This window comes from Pseudoliparis swirei, chromosome 4 (genome assembly GCF_029220125.1).
Source record: "Pseudoliparis swirei isolate HS2019 ecotype Mariana Trench chromosome 4, NWPU_hadal_v1, whole genome shotgun sequence".
NCBI lineage: Eukaryota > Metazoa > Chordata > Actinopteri > Perciformes > Liparidae > Pseudoliparis > Pseudoliparis swirei.
This window is the reverse complement of record NC_079391.1, coordinates 32,377,856-32,396,963: the sequence shown is the minus strand read 5'-3', so window position 1 is coordinate 32,396,963 and position 19,108 is coordinate 32,377,856. Positions and strand designations below refer to the sequence as shown.

Here is a 19,108-nt window from a genome sequence, read left to right as displayed (position 1 = left end):
TGACCCGAAGGCAACACAAGGGTTAAGGTGACATCTGGAACCAGAAATGGTTCTTCAGAGTGAAGCCATAGAAGAACTATTTCTAGTTCCACAAAGAACCTTTCAAACCAGGGTTCTTTAAAGAAGTTCTTCAAAGAACCGGTAATGGTGCCTCAGAAGAAAGAATGGTTCTTCAGTAGTTGATGGTTCTTCATTATTTTTCTGTGTGTACTTGTCTCGACACACATTATTTGCAGTGTACGGATGAATATTAAAAACTGGGCAGGCGTCCAGCTCGGCTCACACCTCCATCACTAGCAGAGTGGAGAAGGTCAGAGGTATTTAGGTGGTTTCCATGGTAACTGTCTTCCTCACACATGCAGGCTGCCCACACGTTGCAAAGCGCTTTGTGGAGTAAATAAAGGCTAAACTTCAAACGCCCACCAAGTTCAGGCTTCTGGAGCCTTTTTCTGTTGTTGTTGTTGTTGTTGTTGTTGTTGTTGTTGTCCGGGCGGCTTGGCTTCAGGAGCCTGACGTTTGGAATGAGTCGCTCAAAGTCAGTGTTGAAGGTAAAGGGGTAATCAATCTAACAGCCCTCCACAAATGCACTAATCTCTTAATAATTTGAAATATATGAACAAATCAAGTGACAGAAAGGGAGAAAATAGCCAAACAACAACAATAAAAACAACAAAAAGCATCAATAACTCAATAAACTGCTTGTTACTTTACTATAAATGTGAGCTGTAAAAAGTTGAAGGCCATCTGGGCAGATGGTTCCTTTGGATTGTTGCTGTTGCGTTTAAGTTTAGTTTTTTTCTCTTTTCCATTGTGATTTGTTAAAAAAGAAAAAGTAGAAGTACTGGACTTTTTAATTTAGCATAAAATAAAGAAAGTTTTACTGAATTTAAGAGTAGATCAAATACAAGCAACTTAATTGTTTGTATTCATGTATTTAAAAGAGACAGTGCACATTTATTCACATTTAATAAATAAAAACTGCAGGATTAGCACAACAGCTAGAAAGCTGCAGGAATATATGTATCTTTGGAAATATATATATATATATATATATATATATAATGTTACACAATGATAGGATTCGTGATAGAATATAATGCACATTTAGTTAAGTATTGTGTTAATTAAATGTTTGACGTACTTTACGATAGTATTTCCATTTCTTATTTCTAAATACTTCTACTCCCACATTTTTACTTTTCCTTCCATTATATTTATTTATGTATAAATAATAGATAAAATATCACGCATATATACAACATTTTTGTTAAGCTACTTGACTAGCGCATTTCCATTCTCCGTTATTAAATACTTCATAATTGCATTCTGGAGATAAATATTGAACTTTTAACTTCGTTACATTTATTTTAAACCTCAGTAATTTTGTAGATTTGGATTATTAATAACAATCTAAGTCAACTATTATATTATGATGTAATATAATTAAGTTAAGTAACTCAGCAGGATTTAAAGTAATTAGTTTTACGAGCTAAATATACATGCTTAAATTATTATTTTTGATCTCTATAAGAAAAATACTTCTGAAATGGGCCATTTTGCAGAATGACTATACTTTCAGGTTTGATATTTTAAGTATAATTTGATTATAATACTTCTGTACTTTTATTAAAGCAACATTTTTGAATGAATTAATAATTGTATTAATAGCAACACTCATAACAATTCCTGATAATTACAAGAAGTTTAACAGCAAGAACGTTCATAAATTCAAACTGGCGTGTTGTTTATTTTAATTTTCATGAATATTGTGTGGATATTCAATTAAAAAAGAAAAGGCAAGCAAACAATTAAACTAATTAAGTGAATGTCACAGAGTAAATCAGTGATGTGGAACAATTAACAATGTCCATCCGGCTGGAACATCGTCTGGTTCCGAACAGAAAGACCCGGTGAGCAGCCCGTCTACGCACCTGCTCACCGCCGGGAGCAGAGTTCAGAGGGGAACATCTCCACGAAGTGCGGCAGAACGGAGAAGTACCGAGGTGCATATGTGTGGTTCTAAGTGCACTGGTTCTGGTGAGGTTCTGCACGGAACGGGGCAGGCAGAACCTCACCGCTGTCTCCCCTCCGGCGTTGGGATTCTATAGGGGAGCGCAAAGAGGTTTGTTTATGCAGCACTACTTTCTGTGTACATCCGACAAGTACTGCCTCAAACTAACATAACCAAGAAGAAAGACGGAGAAGAAAGCTGCGAAAAGTCGACAACAACGTGCACTTATTTTTTGTCAACAGTTTCAGACTAAAACCCTCCACTACTGTTCCTCGTTCCTGTCCCGACAGACGACAACGCTGTTTCTGGATCTATTTTCTGTCGGAGATGGCGGCGGTGCTGCGCCTTTCTCTCTCGCTCGATCTCGCTGCCTCTATCCGCCATCTTGAATTTTAATGTTAGTTAAAAAAAAAAAAAAAAAAAATATTTCCTATGCTATTTTGTCGTTTACGGTCTCTTGCCAAATTCGGATTACTTTAACGTAGTTTTATTTCGTCATTTTTATTTTTTATTGTTCACACAACCACCGTTGTGAGTATTGTGTGTTTGTTCTGCTTCCGACTCGAGACATTTAAACGCTTCCCAGCGCGTGCGAGCTCTTTACGCTATTTAAACCGCCAGCTACCGGGATCAATAAACGGCTCGGAACCGAGCCCCTCTGGGTCACACCGCTCGATCTAGTGACGAGCGGGGATCGAACCCGCAGCCGAGCAGAGGGGCGTCTGGCGGCTCGTTAAATAACTTTTAAAATTCGCTCGCGATTTATATTCGGGCCCCCTGTGGAAGAAGCTAACCGGCCCGATGGCTTCCACCACCACCATCATCGGTTAGCCCGCCGCGGTCCCCGCTGGGTGGCAGGTAACGTACCGGGGAAGGGGAGACCTACCTATGGTTACCGTGGAGGGTTTTTATATCCACGCTATGTTGGTTAAGAGGGAGAAAAGGGGACATTTTGTTATCACTTTTGTTATGTCTGTTGTTGACTGCGATCAGAAGGGAGCTAAGCGAGCTGAAGTTTAAAGTTTGCATATATACATACGCGGTATGATACATGTATATTTAGTTTGTGCTTTTACTACAAGGGGGGAGAGTACATGGTGCGTTCAGTTGTTTTTTTATTAGCTACACATCGGCATGCATCATGGATCATCTCGATGTCGCCTGAGAGGCTGGAGTGGATGTGTTAACGTGTGATATCCTTAATACCGACCCACCTTGTGCCGTTTCTGTTCCCCGCTCTTTGTGTGAGTGTTTAGTGGGAGCACCGGTTATACCTGGGGGTGGCAGCGTGTGCGTGTTTTTGTTTAAAACCTCGGTAACTCCGGGCCGGAGTGGCTTAGCTCCGTGCTAACGGGCGGAGACACACGACAGTTAGCAAACAATGCAAACGCTTCTATTGATAACACTCCTCGCGCGAGCTCGGCCTCAGCTGTCCGCGTGCGCGTGGCCTTCCGGGTTCCCACCTGCCTTTCCTTTTTTTTTTTTTAAATGGTGATTTTATTGTTTAAAACGTTGGCTGTTTTTTTAGTATTGTATGCATCCATTATAAATGAGATGATGCTCCTTGCGACGGAATTGCGCATTTGGAAGTTACGTTAACTTGCGTGGTAGAAGAATACATATTTTATGATGTGATCGCAGTTTTTCTGAATATATGCATAGATAAATATGTATATATATGGCCCATAATTTAACGTAAAGGCGATACTTTATGTGGGATGCCACCAGAGACGTTGCTGTTGCACTTGACAGTAAGCCAGTGCGTTATTTGGGGTCACCGCTAGGCGGCGCTGCAGGTTTGTTTTAAACTTGTTTCCTGGACACTGATTTCCTGTCTGTCTCCACAGGAGTGTTCACAACTTTCACTTGAGCAGAAGTAGTAAAAACAATAATAATAGAGGTACTAATGCAGAATGGATCATGATTATTGATGTTCGTCATTTTAATGTTGCATCTTGTGAAGCTGGAGCTAGTTTAAGTTACTTTATACTGCATATATGACCGTCTATTAGTGTATTACTACTTTGGAATCGATAGTCTGAAACGTAATTTAAGCTTAAAAATAAATGTGGAGTAAAAAAACAATACAATAGTTTCCCCTGAGATTTATTAGAGTAGAAAATAAGTATAAAGTAGCATAAAATGGGGAACAACGATTGAGTACACGCCCCGCGACACGCTTACATTCCAGCACTGCTTATTCTACCAGTTCAGCAGCCACTGGGTGAGCCGACGGATTACATGATGGTTTCACTGGGTGACTGATGGGGGGGTAAGAACTCATGTCCAAGTTGTTTTGTTTGAGTTCAGAATCCGGTTTATTGTCGAGTGCGTTTACACATCAAAAGGAGCTCGCCTGGTTGTTTTGGTGCATAACCACAGACATGGTAAGGGAAAGGAAAAATATTAAAGTCAATACCGCAAGAGCCAAGAAAATACGAGGAACATGGATAAATAATATATCATTTTTTCCCATGAGAGCGCTGCTATGGAGAAGATGTGCCATGTATCCATAACAATACAACGCATTGTGACTGAATGTTATTGTGTCCTCATTGCATTGTTTTGCATATATAGATGTTTGTCGGTGTAAAGCTGCCCCCCATAAGATCACAGCCCAAATAAAATTTCGTAAAGGTAAATAGGGCAAAGATAATGAAACGAATAAATGAGTAAGATGCATCACGTGGTTTTAGTTCTGGTCTTTGAGCCGTTAACGCGTCCGCCTGCTCATTTCGATCCCTTTGTGTTTGCTATTCCTTCGGTCTGTGTAAACTCATTAGATTTCTTGGCATCTCGTAACGTTGTTTGTTTTTGCTCCGCCTCCCAGATTTCAAACTCTAGGCCCCAGTCTTCTCCACTCGAGAGTGTTCGTCCATCTCGGAGACTCAATGCAACGGGACCCGGGGGCTTGTGGGCATGAAGTGGCTGGGCGACTCCAAGAACATGGTGTTAAATGGCAGACGACACGGAGACAAGTTGACCGGCGAGCAGCACGTGAGCCAGACTTGCTCTCAGCACTCCCAGCGGGCGTCCCTGCGCCACAACAAAAACAGAAGTCGACGATGTAGCCGCAGTGAGTCGAGCGCGAGCGTTTATGTTTGTATGAGCGGCGACGCGCGGATTCTCCGTCGGACGCCTGAACCTAACGCCGCTCTGTGTTTGGCGCCTCCAGGGTTCATCGCGGCCAGTCTGGAGGCAGAGAGGCGCTATGTGCCCTCCTCGGGAATGACCGCCAAGGAGCTGTGTGAGCACGACGACCTGACCACGGGCCTCATCCTGGACCAATATCTGGGCTTTCAGACTCACAAAATGAACACCAGGTCAGCGGGGCAGTGGCGTCGACGGTCGTGCAGAGTGGCCTCGTAGATGTGGACGTACTCGACCGGTCGAAAGTTCGGGGTCACCCAGACAATTTGGTGTTTTCCATGAAAACTCGCACTTTAATTATCAAATTAATTGCAAAATGAATATAAAATATAGTCGACATTGAGGAGGTTATAAATAATGTTTTTTATTTGAAATATTAATTTAGTTCTTCAAACTTGTGGCTCAAAGGAAGGCCAGTTTTATAGCTTCTCTCACCAGCATAACTGTTTTCAGCTGCGCTCACATAATAAGGGTTTTCAAGGGTTTTCTCCCCCTCCGCTAGTCTTCTAAGGCGAAGACAAAAAATGTGCCATTAGATCACTGGAGATGGGCCTCTACACACCTCTGTAGAGACTTCATTACACACCAGAGAATTCACCACATTAACTATGTAGAGAGAGGAGTTATGATTCATGTAATGTTCTCTTTATTGAAAGAAACAGAGCTCTGAAAAATAAGGACATTTCTAAGTGACTCCAAACTTTTGAACGGTAGTGTGTGTCTCCTCCTTTCAATAAGTCGTGTCTTTTTTGTTGCTGATTTTTCCCGCTGTGCCACTCATGCGCCCTCACAGATTTCGACCGATTAAGGGGAGGCAGGAGGAGCTGAAGGAGATCATCGAGCGCTTCAAGAAGCACGACAACCTGGAGAAAGCCTTCCGCGCTCTGACGACGGGAGACTGGTCCCGAAACCTTTTCCTCCACAAGACGAAAGCTCAAGAAAAGCTCTTCAAGCAACATGTAAGCGACGCGTCGTCCGAGCTCCTCGCCTGCTTCTGTTTCCAGCGTCGCAAAGAGCCAGACGACTAACTCTCTATGCTCTGCGCAGGTGTTTGTGTATCTGCGGATGTTTGCCACCGACAGCGGCTTCGAGATCCTCCCCTGTCACCGATACTCGTCGGAGCAAAACGGAGCGAAAATTGTGGCAACAAAGGAATGGTGAGGACTGGCTGCCACCTGTTACTTTAATTATTATAACGGCACCGCTAGTGAACAACCTGCTCCCATTGGCTCCGCCCTCTAAAGGCATTTAACGGTTTCTAATCTACCTTTTCTTTGAACGACTGTTTTGTGGTTTCATGCATTAGCTTTTACTGTAATAACGGGTCTCACGGTCCAACGGATCGGTTTCCTCTCGATTTTTTTATTTTGAACAGACGAGTAGTTTAAGTGTAAAACTCTTTCTTTGGACTGACGTAGAACTTTGTTTCTATTTTCATCAATCAATGAGCATTATTTACTTTGATATAACGCTGAACAAACACTTTCCTCAAAGACGACTGTTGTCATGAACAGGTCAAAATCTTCAGAACTCAAAAGTATATGAAATTTGGTGGGATGATTGTTTATTAGCCGGGACCAGTTGATTAGATTTTGGGATCGATCGGATCAAAGGTCAAAGGTCATGAAGAATGGAATTGGATGATTGGTTATTATTATCCGGGACCATTTGATTAGATTTGGGATCAATCAGGTCAAAGGTCAAGGTCAAGGTCATGGAAAGGTCAAATTTTTTTTTTTTTACCATATTTTACATTTTTTGTCATTGGTATGCATGCCAATGCAAAAATAATTCAATTCAAAATTTTGTTTTTATATATATATGCGCGCGCTCGAAAGTGCCCGTTCTAGTTTACTTTGATATAACGCTGAACAAACACTTTCCTCAAAGACGACTGGTCACAATGGGCTATAAAACTAAAAAGCATCTATTAGTTGAGTAACGGAAAATAAAAAAAGAATGTTTACTTTTTTCGCACAATGGTGGCGCGACTGTCCGTTTTATGGGTGTGTTCCTGGCGCTCGCCGCAGTGCGGCTGACAGCGTGTTGTACTAACCGCCGTGTTTACGGTGTTCATGTGGTACGCCGTAAAGTTTATGGGCGTGACTTTGTGCTTCTGCATCGCTTGCATCAGGCTTCACACTATAATAATATAACCTGCACGCGGCTGTTTCACTATTTGACACGAGGTAATGCAACTCGCTCTCCAGTGTGTGTGTGTGTGTGTGTGTCTGTGTGTGACTAAACCTTTTCTGCCTTGTGGTGTTTTTTTCTTCTTTTTCCTCCAGGAAAAGAAACGACAAGATGGAGCACCTGGTGGGCTGCATCGCGGAGCTCTCTGAGAGCGAGGAGAACATGCTGCTGCGGCACGGAGAGAACGACTTCAGCGTCATGTACTCCACCCGCAAGAACTGTGCGCAGCTCTGGCTGGGCCCGGCTGCGTTCATCAATCACGGTACGGGTCGTCGTCACGGCCGCTTCATGGTCAGAGCCGGCCGGGCGTACCGGGCGTCACGAAGCACCGAGGGGAGAAAACGAGATCAAAGTTTGAGGAGCGTGTGGCAGGACGTCTGAGACGACGCAGCCGAGTCATAACGCTCGAGCTCACTCGGTCAACAACGCAGCATGAGCTACTTGGAATAGTGATGTTGCAATGCTAATGCTAACTAGCTCATGCTAATTAGCTAACGTTAACTAGCTAACGTTTTATCGTCGATGCGTTTTTGTTTCATTCGTTTAGTTTACAGACATCTGAAAACACTGGAATCTATATCTTTTCAATCCCTCCGGCGGGTTGAGAGGGTTAATCGAGTTAAATCAGGGTTTTTTTTAAATTAGTTTTTTATTAATTTAGTTTTGCCCTGTGTGCCAACAATGCCACGTCGGATTATAGATGTTGTCCCGGTCAAGTCCGGCTAAAAATTGGGTGAATTTTCTTTTGTGAGAAGCATAAATCTCCACTCATACGAATACTACATTTATTGTGTTTCTTCTTTTCTTTTTCAGATTGTCGACCAAACTGCAAGGTAGGTTCTTTGAAAAGGAAGTGTGAGGTTCTCCGAGGTTCTCCGAGGTTCTTGTCCTCCGTGGGTGGATGCCCGACGGCAGCTTGGAGAACAGACACGAGTACCAGCGTGTACTGCTGTGGAACCTTTTTTTGGGGGGCGTGGCTACAATAAATAATTTTGTATGTACGCTATATTTCTAAGATGCTCTACCCGTAGCGCCCCGGACTGCAGCAGTTCTCTGTGCTGCCTTCAAAGCCGCCACACAAAAACAGTAATTAAGCATCTACCGCTGCCACGCATGGTGTGTTTGTGTTTTATCTTTAAAGGTTTTAATGACTTATGTTATTTCCATGGAGTCTGGTGGCTTTGAAGGGAGCATAAATAACGACTGACGGCTGTGTGGTAAATTGTAATATTCTAAATCTAGCGTAAACGTAAATTTGATATTGATTGTTTAAATATGTCCACAGCAGAACTTTGACCCCCGCGCTGGTTCTCCTGTCCGTTCTCCAAACTCCGTTTACCGTCGGTAACGATAACTCAATGAAAAATAAGTACCTCGCACAACTCGACTCCACCATCTGTTGAAGAGAAGCTTTGAAACACTCCGCCTGGACGCTCACACACCAACTCCTCTCTGTTGTTGTTGTTTAGTTTGTGTCGACAGGGCGGGACACGGCCTGCGTGAAGGTCCTGAGGGACATCGAACCGGGAGAGGAGATCTCGTGTTACTACGGCGACGGGTTTTTTGGGGAGAACAATGAATTTTGTGAATGCTATACATGTGAACGGTACGTGTGACATCAGATGTACCATATGGAACGTGTTGTGTGTGCAGTATGTCTTCATGTGTGCGGCGTTAATAAAATAATTGTTAGTAAAAATGATGCATATGGTGAAATATGACATTTTTTACATTAATAATCATTTATTAAAGCTACATTTATGCAATTTTAGCATTTCAACTTTTCAGGGATATTTTCTCTTTCCATTAATCACAATCAACCTTTTATTGTCATTTATGTTTTCACATGCAAGGAATGTGTCATGGCGGGTGGTGTAGACAATAACATTAACAGCAAGAATTAAGTATATAAATACAAAGTGCACAGAGAGACGGGCTTTAGAACGTTAACCAGTGTAAGTCAGTTTAAAGTGACGCGTGTATTTAAATGATGTCAATTTTGTTGTTGTGGTGCAGACGGGGCACCGGGGCGTTCAAGTCCAAAGCCGGGCTGCCGGTGGAAGTGCCGGTGATCAACAGCAAGTACGGGCTGCGGGAGACGGACAAGCGGCTCAACCGGCTGAAGAAGCTCGGGGAAGGAAACCGGAGCTCGGACAGCCACTCGGGCTCCCACACCGACGGGGACTCTCAGGAAATGCCAAAAACACATCAATGTAAGAGCAGATATTCAACCTGAGGGGCGTACGGTCAGGGGAACCTGGGGAGGTCCTGGACATTTACATCTCCAGGCCCGGGAGTAAAAAAATCCCCAAAGTTTTAGAAAAGTCCCATTTGTTATATTCACACGTGCATTTAAACTGAGTTTTAAATAATTAATGTGCTTTCAAAAGAATGACACTCGAAATATAAGCCGCCATACGCTCTTTCATACTTAATTTATCTGCGCTGCAAGTGAACGCATCTTAACTGAAAAGACATGCATGTTTATTCTTTTGATCTAAACTATTGTCTCATTAATTTGTGTCATTTAATGTTATTTACTGGATGCTTTGGAATTCTCATTGTTAGTTTAAAAACGATATTTTCTCTTTTTTTTTTATGTATGAGCTGAGATTTCCCAAAATGTTTGGTCATGGACATGTGGTTTAAAGTCCTGGACACCCATTGGTCGACACGTGTGCGACCCCTGTTCATTGGTCGACGTGTGTGTGTGTGACCCCTGTTCATTGGTCGACGTGTGTGTGTGCGACCCCTGTTCATTGGTCGACGTGTGTGTGTGTGTGTGTGACCCCTGTTCATTGGTCGACGTGTGTGTGTGTGTGTGACCCCTGTTCATTGGTCGACGTGTGTGTGACCCCTATATCGTGACTCTCCCAATCATACGAGACGATTCCTTCTTTCTTGGTTTACTTGGCGTCCGATCTGATTTGGTAAATGTCGCCCAGGCGTGTTTCTGAGACGCTCTCCGTCCCTCACGTGTCACGCTCTCTTTTCCCACAGCTGCCAGAAAAAGAACGTTGTCTTCTGGCCTGAAGTACAAAAACCGGACTCAGTCCAGACAGACGCTGTCCAGAGCCCTGACTACCTCATGCTCCAAACAAGGTCGTGTCAACGACAACAGGGTACCAAAGAGACTCGCCTCCCAGTCCAAGCCTTCGCTGAGTAAAGTCCAGCTGCGGAGTCGCCGCGGCGGCGCCGAGCCAGAGGCGTCGGCCAAAGGGGAGGAGCCCTGCCAGCCGGGCCTCCGGGACCCGAAGGTGTCGCTGTGCAAAGGCGTCGCCGCGGAGCTGACGCCGCGCGGCTGCCTGACCCGGCACGCCGCCAAGGAGAACGGCAACGTCCCGCACGGCGAGGGCGGCCCGTGTTCGGCGTACAGAACTCGCAGGTCCACGCGGACCCTCGTTACGGCCCAGGAGACGGCGCCGGCCGCCGGCGTGAAGCTGGAGCCCGGCGCCGTGGATGGCTTGAGCCCGGTCCCCGGCGGAGCGGTCATCAAGGCGGAGCCGGCCGACCTGGAGGAGTACCTCGGCCGCGGGGCCGGCGCCCCGGAGCCGGCGGCGGACGGCGGCTACTCCAGGCGGCGCTCGGTCTCCCGGCGGAAGCGGCCGACGCGTCTCCGCGCCGAGCGGACCATCAAATGCGAGGACTCGGCGTACGGCGAGCCGTTCGCGCCGCCGCCGCCGCCGCCCGCCGTCGACTTCTCGGACTGCGGGAACGTGCTGCTGAGCTTCGGCGACCGGCACCGGGACTACAACGGGGTTTCCAACGGCGGCAAGTCGCTCCGCAGGGACAAGGGGAAGGGCGGCTGCCGGTCGCAGGACAAGGCCAAGAAGAAGCGTCAGATCACGCGATACGACGCCCAGCTGATCCTGGAGAACAACACGGGCATCCCCAAGCTGACGCTCCGCCGGCGGAGGGACAGCAGCGGCGGCGGCGAGCCCGTCGGCTCCTCCCACCTCTCCGCCTCCGCGGTCAACTCGGCGGCGTGCAGCAAGATCAGCATCAAGTTCAGCAAGGACCACGACAAGGACAAGGCGGGCTCGTACATCGCCAAGCTGAGCAACGGCTTCTCGCCCGCGGCGCACGGCAACTCCACCAAGCTGAAGATCCAGCTGACGCGGGAGGACGCCGGCCAAGGCGCCGCCCACAGGACGGCGCCGGCCAAGGCGGAGCAGGCGTCCTACAACGGGGACGCCGGACATCGGACCCAAAAGGTCCTCGCCGAGCCGTCGTCGTCGTCTTCGTCGTCCTCGTCCTCGTCGTCGTCCTCGTCCTCTTCCTCCTCGTCGTCGGACGAGGAGGAAGAGGACGAGGACGACGACGAGGACGACTACTTCGACAACGAGTTTGAGGACGATTTCATTCCACTTCCTCCGGCGAAGCGCCTCCGGCTCATCGTGGGCAAAGACTCCATAGACATCGATATCTCCTCCAGGAGGAGAGAGGATCAGTCTCTGAGGCTCAACGCGTGAGGAGCCCCCCCCCCCCCCCCCCCCTGTAAATACAGATGACTCGCTCATCAACTGTCGTGTTGATGTAAAAGAAGTACACAGTAATTTAAAAACAAACACAAAAATGCCGAAATATTCTGACTGAAGGTTCAGTCGACCTAAAACAAATATCTGATGTTCACTTATGTTCATCACCAAGTTCAAAAAGCTAATTTACCCATTTAACACACACACACACACACGCTTCTGACGTCAAACCTCTCTGATTAGATCTGGCGTAAGTGGACTACGGAGTGTTTGTTTTAAGCTGAATGCTCCTTTAGTGAATGCACTTGTTCTCTTCATAAAGACGTGGATATTGTAGAAAGTGTACAGTTTGGTGGTGACTCTGTCTCACAGGCAGGTTTTTATGAACTCTGGATTTCTGTCTCTTTTAGTTCTGTAATTATTATTTTTTTTCTTCTCCTGTTTTCCGCGCCGTCGGTCGGTTCATTTGGATCCGGCGCCGCGTCGCCGTCGCCCCGGTAGCTCTCCTGGTAAAGAACCACTTTCTGAATTGCAGTAATTCATTAATTATCAACATTATTTACTATGTAAGTTAATCACCCTGTTGAGTCCAATCATGCAATGTGTGTGACCCCTCGAACCAATCGTCTTCATCACAGAAGGGTTTTCTATGCGCGTGTGCGTGTTTATCATGTGCTGCCGACCACCGACACGACGTCCGCACACGGAAACGACACGCGTGACGAGCAACGCCATCGATGTAAAATGGAGTTGCACATTTTATTTGTATTAATTTATTTTCCCGCCCCCCTCAAAGAGCGCAGTAAATAAATTACGTTAATTAAGCTGCAGAGTTCCAGGAGATCAAAGCACAGCGCGGGGTTCATTACTGTGTAACGCTGACGTGGCGTCAGAGGAAAGAACCAAATCCCGAACATGAAGGCTACCTATTCGCTTTTTTTTTTTAATGTCCAGAACGACCGACTCGCGTCCCTCAAACGTCTCTTCTCTCTTAAAGTCCAGTCTTACTTTGCTTCTTTTTTTTAATCACTATTATTTCTAACCCGACTTGAGCACTCGACACTAAAAGTTTTGGTGAGGAAAATAAATCACAGGTGAAATGATCTTATCGTAGAATCATGACTTATTGTTCCTCTATGGTGCTACTTCTTCTTCTTCTTCACCCGGACCCCCAAATGATGTGGGAATACACGTTGTGTTTGTAGCATATTTATGTTATGTTTATTTACAGGTGCTTTTTAAAATTTGTTTTGCAATGTAGAAAACTGTCCATCCAACAGCATTAGGTGCCTTAACAAAAAGAGATTTTTTTTGGGGACACATTTAGACCAAATTTGTAACCAATCAGTGAAGCGCGCCGCCGCCGAGCCACCCCCCAAATACATCCACACACTGCAACACGAGTCGTCTGTGGATGTTTTTTTTTTTTAGATTGAGCGTCGACCCGCTCCTCCTCCTCCGAGTTTAAATGTGTACCGTTCATATCACCAGCAGCTGATCTCCGGGCTCCGTGTCCGCCTCCTCTTCGTCGGACGTCTTCATCACTGTAAACTGTCCCGGGTGTCTGTGTGTGGAGAAGAGGAAGAAAAGGAAAAAACTAAATGTGAATAGTTTGCAGGCCATGTTAGCGTGTTGGTATTGGGGGAGCGTGAGGAGCATTAAAAGTGGACGGTGCGTATATTGTCCGATATGTAAATCTCGTGAACACATCTTGTACTTATTTAACAGTTTTGAATACTTGAAAACTATATAAAGTTTCTTTGTGACTCTTGTTTCCCCCCCCGAGTCTGAGCCGAGGACCGGATGTCGACGGAAGAGCTCTGGAAATGTTTCTATATTTTGTTTATATATATATATATTTTTTATTATTGTCAACAAATCTGACGAAAAGGGTTAAAACCAACAATATGACTTCCTGTTTGTGCCCATTGGCTCCTACTGAAGATGTACATGTTTAATATTATTTATAGAAATATACATATCATTTTATATTTAGTTATTTATAGAAATATATTTATATATAATTATTTAAAGAAATATATCATTTATAGAAATATATATAATTATTTAAATGTTTCTAATATCAGTTATTTCCAAAATCAGCTGGTTTTAATCGACTCAGTGGGAGAAAATATGTATTTTTTTGGGCACTATTTTGAGTGGTGGATGAACACATTTGGTGAATTTTGGGTTTGAGTAAATACTCCACAGTGAAGGAGCTCGTCGGCCATTATACCGTCACTGTTGGTTTTGGGGTCTTTCTGTGAGATTTGTTGACAAAAAAGAAAACTATAAAATACCACCAAACATCCTTAAAATTATGTTTGCGTTTGGCGAAAACTCATCGTCTTCAAAAAACAGTTGCATCAGAAACGACTGCACATTTTAAAGATAAGAAAGTTTGCAAATTATGCTTTTAAAACTTCTTAAAGCTGCTCATATCAATATGTTGTTTGTATTGGCGACGGATCAAATGAACTGGAATGGGAAACTGTTGGTTTTATGATGTGGCTCGCAACTTTTAATGTTTTTATTCACTTTGCTTTCACCGGTGTTGTTTCCACCAAACGAAGCTGTGATGAATAAACAGCAGGTAAGAGACGAGTCGGTGGAGAGAGTGGACCATTTGTACACACCTGTATGTATGACCTTTCAACTCAAACCCTGGGGGAATAAACACAAATGTTATTTTTTTTAATTTGAGTGCAGTTTTTCTTTTCCCTCCCCCTGGTCTTGCAGGTGGTAACCGTCTGGAAACCCTTTGCCCAGATGTTCACACATTTTACTTTATATTTATTGGTATTATATTGCAGGTGCTACATACATTAATATAATTCAATATTGTAGCTTAATCTATAAGAAGTTACAATTTGATTTATTTCTGCATAGTCTAGTGGATCAAACTAATGGAGAAAAAATATTAAATATAGCATAAAATGGAAATTAAAGCACACACAAGTACCATACAGTATTTTAGTAAATGTACTTAGTTCTTCAACACTTGGATATAGTGGATTAAAATGTGTCCTTCTGAATTAACAATAATCAGTAATTATCAGTATTAGTATTTCTCAGTAATTATCAGTATTATTATTATTATTATTTAATTATCAGTAAAATAATCAGTAATTGTCCAGACATTTCTCTCCACTGTGGGACTAATAAAGGATTATCTAATCTAATTCAGTAATATAATATATCTGAATCGGGTCTAATTAGTACTTATTGATTATTTAAGTACATTTAGCTGCAAATACTTATGTAGTTTTACTAGAGGGACATTTAGAATTCATTCAACGTTTACCTCAGCAACAAGCTCAACGTTGTACTTATTCAACCACTGAACTCAACTTTTAAAAAACTCGAATTTCCCACATTTAAAAATCACTAGAACTACGCTCTTTATCTCGTTTTGAGCTGTCAGCCAATCAGGAGCGGTCCTGCCCGACGCGGCGACCAATCGGATTCGACGGAGCGCTATTTGAACGCGGCTCGTGCATGTGATGTTTACCTGCAGCCCTCGGTGTCCACGGAGCTTGTCCTTAACGCGTGCTTCACGAAAAAGAAGAAACTAAACCATCGCGCCGCTTCTTCAACTCTCAGTTTGTCCTTTTTATTTCTGCTCAACATGTCTTCCGTCGACGTTCGTCTTGTGGTGAGTACATGACGTCATCTCTCCGTTATCGACTGTAACCTGTGTGTGTGTAACGTTTAACGGACGCTTTGCACCAGGCCGCATTTCTTAAGTTTATTTCTTTGTCTTTCGTTGTTTTCCGAGCAGCTCCCGGCCGCAGAGAACCCGGGAAAGGTGGTTAAAAAACCCGTCGGCGTGCGGAGAGCTGCGCTCGGGGAGATCACCAACTTCACCGCCGCAGCAGTCAACCCCAAGGTGACCTTGAGATGACTTGTCTCACGGTCGTGTCTGTGGATTCGCTTAATGGCCTTTTTTAAAACGTACGTGCTGCACAAAGTGGCCTAAATTATGTAGATTGAAAAAGACGGAAGTGACGTGATGAGGTTTCCGGAAGCTTGGTGTCACCTGTCGGTAATATTTTTATGTAACCATGTAAGCTAGAGGAAAAGATGCAGTTACATTTATTTAGCTAGCTGACTATATATAGAAATTTACTATAAAATATTCCTTTAAAAAGATTATATATATATTTAATCTTTATTAAACGCAGTTGCGGTGAGCACATTATTTTTTAAACTGACCGAACTAAGAAGAGATATATATATAATATTAATTGGTTTGGTCCGTCTAAGTAACTTCCACCTTTTACATGAATATAAGATGCTTCAAGATCAGCCCTTCGAGACTCGCTCCCCTCCCAAAAATCTGTATTCCATTTTAACTTTTTAAATAACTCGTCCTTTATTTTGTTTCCTCAGAAAACCGGCGTGGCCAAAGCGTCGGGGAAACCCTCCCAGAAGGAGAAGGTGGCCGTGGTGCTTCCGGTGAGCCGGGCCCTCGTGCCCGCCGAGCCGCTCCCTGCGCTCCCCGCTGTCTCTGAGGAGTCGGCCGACGTGTCCATGCGGGAGGAGGAGGCGCTGTGCCAGGCGTTCTCCGAGACGCTGCTCACCGTGCAGGACGTGGACGAGGACGACGCGGAGCAGCCGCAGCTCTGCTCCGAGTACGTCAAGGACATCTACAGCTACCTGCACGTCCTGGAGGTGACTTTCATCCCCCCCCCCCCCGCAGTCGGCCCAACTCTCCTCCTCGTATCCGCGTGTCATCGCTCTCCGTCTCCACAGGTGCAGCAAGCCGTCCGAGCCAACTACATGCAGGACTACGAGATCTCGGCGCGCATGCGGGCCATCCTGGTGGACTGGCTGGTCCAGGTCCACTCCCGGTTCCAGCTGCTGCAGGAGACCCTGTACCTCACCGTCGCCGTCCTGGATCGGTTCCTCCAGGTGCAGCCGGTGTCTCCCAGGAAGCTGCAGCTGGTCGGCGTCACCGCCATGCTGGTGGCCTGCAAGTACGAGGAGATGTACGCGCCGGAGGTCGGCGACTTCGCCTACATCACGGACAACGCCTTCTCCACGGCCCAGATCCTGGAGATGGAGCAGCTGGTCCTGAGGACCCTGAACTTTGCCCTCGGGCGTCCTCTGCCGCTGCACTTCCTCCGACGGGCCTCCAAGGTGGCCAGCGTGAGTAGATCGGCTTTCGTTCGCCACAAATCCTTTACGTTGCGTGTTCTCGACCCCACCTGCACGAGTTCACTGCTTTGAATGAAATGACTTTCTCTTTCTTTTTTGTTCAGATCTGAAGCTAGTACTTTGAAACTAATCTGCAGTTTGAATACCGACCACACGGGGAGCTAGTGCAGTGGCAGAAATCCAAAAATATTTCCTATTTCCATTAAGTCATGGCATTTAATAAATGTTTATTTCCAGGCCTGGAAAAGTCTGAAGGAGAATTAAATCCCAAAAGTCCTGGAAATGTATGTTTATTTACATAGTTTGATTAAAACAAACTTATAGAAATATGTATTCTACTCAAACTATTGTCCTTAATTTGACATTGAAGGAGTATATTTACTTGTGTACACTGAGCTGTCCCAATGTTTGGTCCTGGACGTCATGTCAGTTGTGAAGTCCCCTTACAGGTTTGAGTTTCATAACGTGGTGTTTGTTCTGTCAGTCTGACATAGAGCGCCACACGCTGGCCAAGTACCTGATGGAGCTGACGCTGCTGGACTACGACATGGTGCACTACCGGCCCTCCGAGATCGCCGCCGCCGCACTGTGCCTCTCCCAGCTGCTGCTCGAGGGGCTGCCGTGGGTGAGTGGGCTCGACCCCCTGACGGGGACCTCTTGAGCACTTTGGTCATTGCGTCTCTCCGTCTCTCCAGTCTCCCACGCAGCAGCACTACTCCACCTACGAGGCGTCCCACCTGAAGCCGATCATGCATCGCATCGCAAGAAATGTCGTGATGGTGAACGAGGGGAAGACGAAGTTCCAGGTGAGTTGCAGCTGCGGCACGATGGCCTTCGAGATGTATATATATTTAAAAAAATATATGTTTTTGTCCCTTAGGCCGTGAAGAACAAATACTCGAGCAGCAAGCTGATGAAGATCAGCCTCGCCCCTCAGCTGACGTCGGCCGTCGTGAAGACGATGGCGGCCTCGGCTCCCTGAGGCCCCCGGCCCTCCCCGTTACACCTGCACTTTACTTTTTAGATTGATCACAATCTGTGGAGACTACTCGCTTTTAAATAAAATGATTTTAATTTTTCATGCTCGCTATGTCATTTGTTGTGTGTGTTCAGCGATTTTTGACTTTTATTTATTGATGGAGATTTTACTCCAGTTTCTTTTTTAACTGTTTGTAATTTGGTTCCCTGTTGACTGGAATTAAACTAGTTGTTTACAAGATGAGACTTTGTGGATGCTACTTTCTTTAAATGTATATTCTCTACTTTAATAAAGGTGGTAACTTTAATATTCTGTGCATTAATGTAGCAGCAAAACATTTTTTTGGACGTGTTCCAACATTCAGATTATGTAACAATGAGTATTTATTTTGCTGATACTTGAGACTGCTTATTCCTCTGGCTGTGGAGTCATCGTGCCCCCCCCCCCCCCCCCCCAACTAGAGCTCAATGATCCAGAGTACTTGACTGACATGATGTCTTTTCGTGGGTAAGGGGATGTAAATAGAGGCCTCTGTGACGTTTCCCCCCCCTCCCCGTCTCTTCTGTCAGCCACACAAAGACTCGTCACAACTGTACAATCGTGCAGAATAACGACATTGAGAGGCTGAGTGTGTGGAGAGCTTTGTTTACTTCTGATGACCCTGACTCCATCACCTCCTCGTCACCCTCCTCCTCTCAGACTAATCCAACAGACAAGTTGCCTCGATCTCAAAGAAATTTAAGAAACATTTATTCTGCTAATATAAATGTTTGTCAAACCTCTTACTAAAAACAAGTTGAAGGAAAAGCAGTGATCTGAAACTCTTTACTGAAATAAAACTTTCTTCACTTATAAAATTAAATTTCTGACATTTGATGTCGGTTTTGAATTGAACAGCTTTCATGGATGCAGTGAAATAAAAACACTTTCCCTGAGTGTAGATAGTGACCAATGGGCTAATTTCAGTTACGTGTATATCATGTAATTATATGCAGTAAGCTATCAAATGAATTACAAAAATATAGATGAAATTATGACATAAAATTGTCTTGACTACATGTGATTTATTACCCAATTTTTTATCAAAGAAAATCGAAACTAATCAGGAACTCGAACTCCACATATGATCAAATTAAA

At 44.8% G+C, this 19,108-nt stretch overlaps 3 protein-coding genes across 5 annotated transcripts in view; 2 read left to right on the top strand and 1 right to left on the bottom strand.

The window, feature by feature from the left end:
- pole3 (polymerase (DNA directed), epsilon 3 (p17 subunit)) overlaps nucleotides 1-2,098 on the bottom strand; it is a 7,004-nt gene extending 4,906 nt beyond the window's left edge. Inside the window, exon 1 of the mRNA XM_056412564.1 lies at nucleotides 1,932-2,098. Coding sequence (XP_056268539.1) covers nucleotides 1,932-2,009 — 78 coding nt within the window. The 5' untranslated portion in view covers nucleotides 2,010-2,098. The remainder of the gene's footprint in view (nucleotides 1-1,931) is intronic.
- On the top strand, nucleotides 2,043-14,530 carry kmt5b (lysine methyltransferase 5B). Of its 3 annotated transcripts, none has more exons than XM_056412562.1 (10): nucleotides 2,043-2,122; nucleotides 4,842-5,087; nucleotides 5,187-5,334; nucleotides 5,955-6,120; nucleotides 6,209-6,318; nucleotides 7,450-7,616; nucleotides 8,168-8,187; nucleotides 8,824-8,960; nucleotides 9,371-9,567; nucleotides 10,355-14,530. In XM_056412562.1, exons 2-10 carry the CDS (start codon nucleotides 4,931-4,933, stop codon nucleotides 11,824-11,826), a joined length of 2,574 nt encoding a protein of 857 aa, XP_056268537.1. In that variant the 5' UTR covers nucleotides 2,043-2,122; nucleotides 4,842-4,930; the 3' UTR covers nucleotides 11,827-14,530. The 3 variants fall into 3 exon arrangements, with proteins under 3 accessions (XP_056268537.1, XP_056268538.1, XP_056268536.1); XM_056412563.1 differs by lacking the exon at nucleotides 2,043-2,122 and adding an exon at nucleotides 2,156-2,542; XM_056412561.1 differs by lacking the exon at nucleotides 2,043-2,122 and adding an exon at nucleotides 2,156-2,869.
- Nucleotides 14,531-15,341: 811 nt separating this feature from the next.
- ccnb2 (cyclin B2) lies at nucleotides 15,342-18,214 on the top strand. Its single transcript, XM_056412850.1, has 7 exons — nucleotides 15,342-15,487; nucleotides 15,614-15,721; nucleotides 16,225-16,506; nucleotides 16,588-16,983; nucleotides 17,477-17,617; nucleotides 17,688-17,798; nucleotides 17,873-18,214. The coding sequence occupies exons 1-7, from the start codon at nucleotides 15,461-15,463 to the stop codon at nucleotides 17,972-17,974; spliced, it is 1,167 nt and encodes a 388-aa protein (XP_056268825.1). The 5' UTR covers nucleotides 15,342-15,460; the 3' UTR covers nucleotides 17,975-18,214.
- The last annotated feature ends 894 nt before the right edge of the window (nucleotides 18,215-19,108 follow it).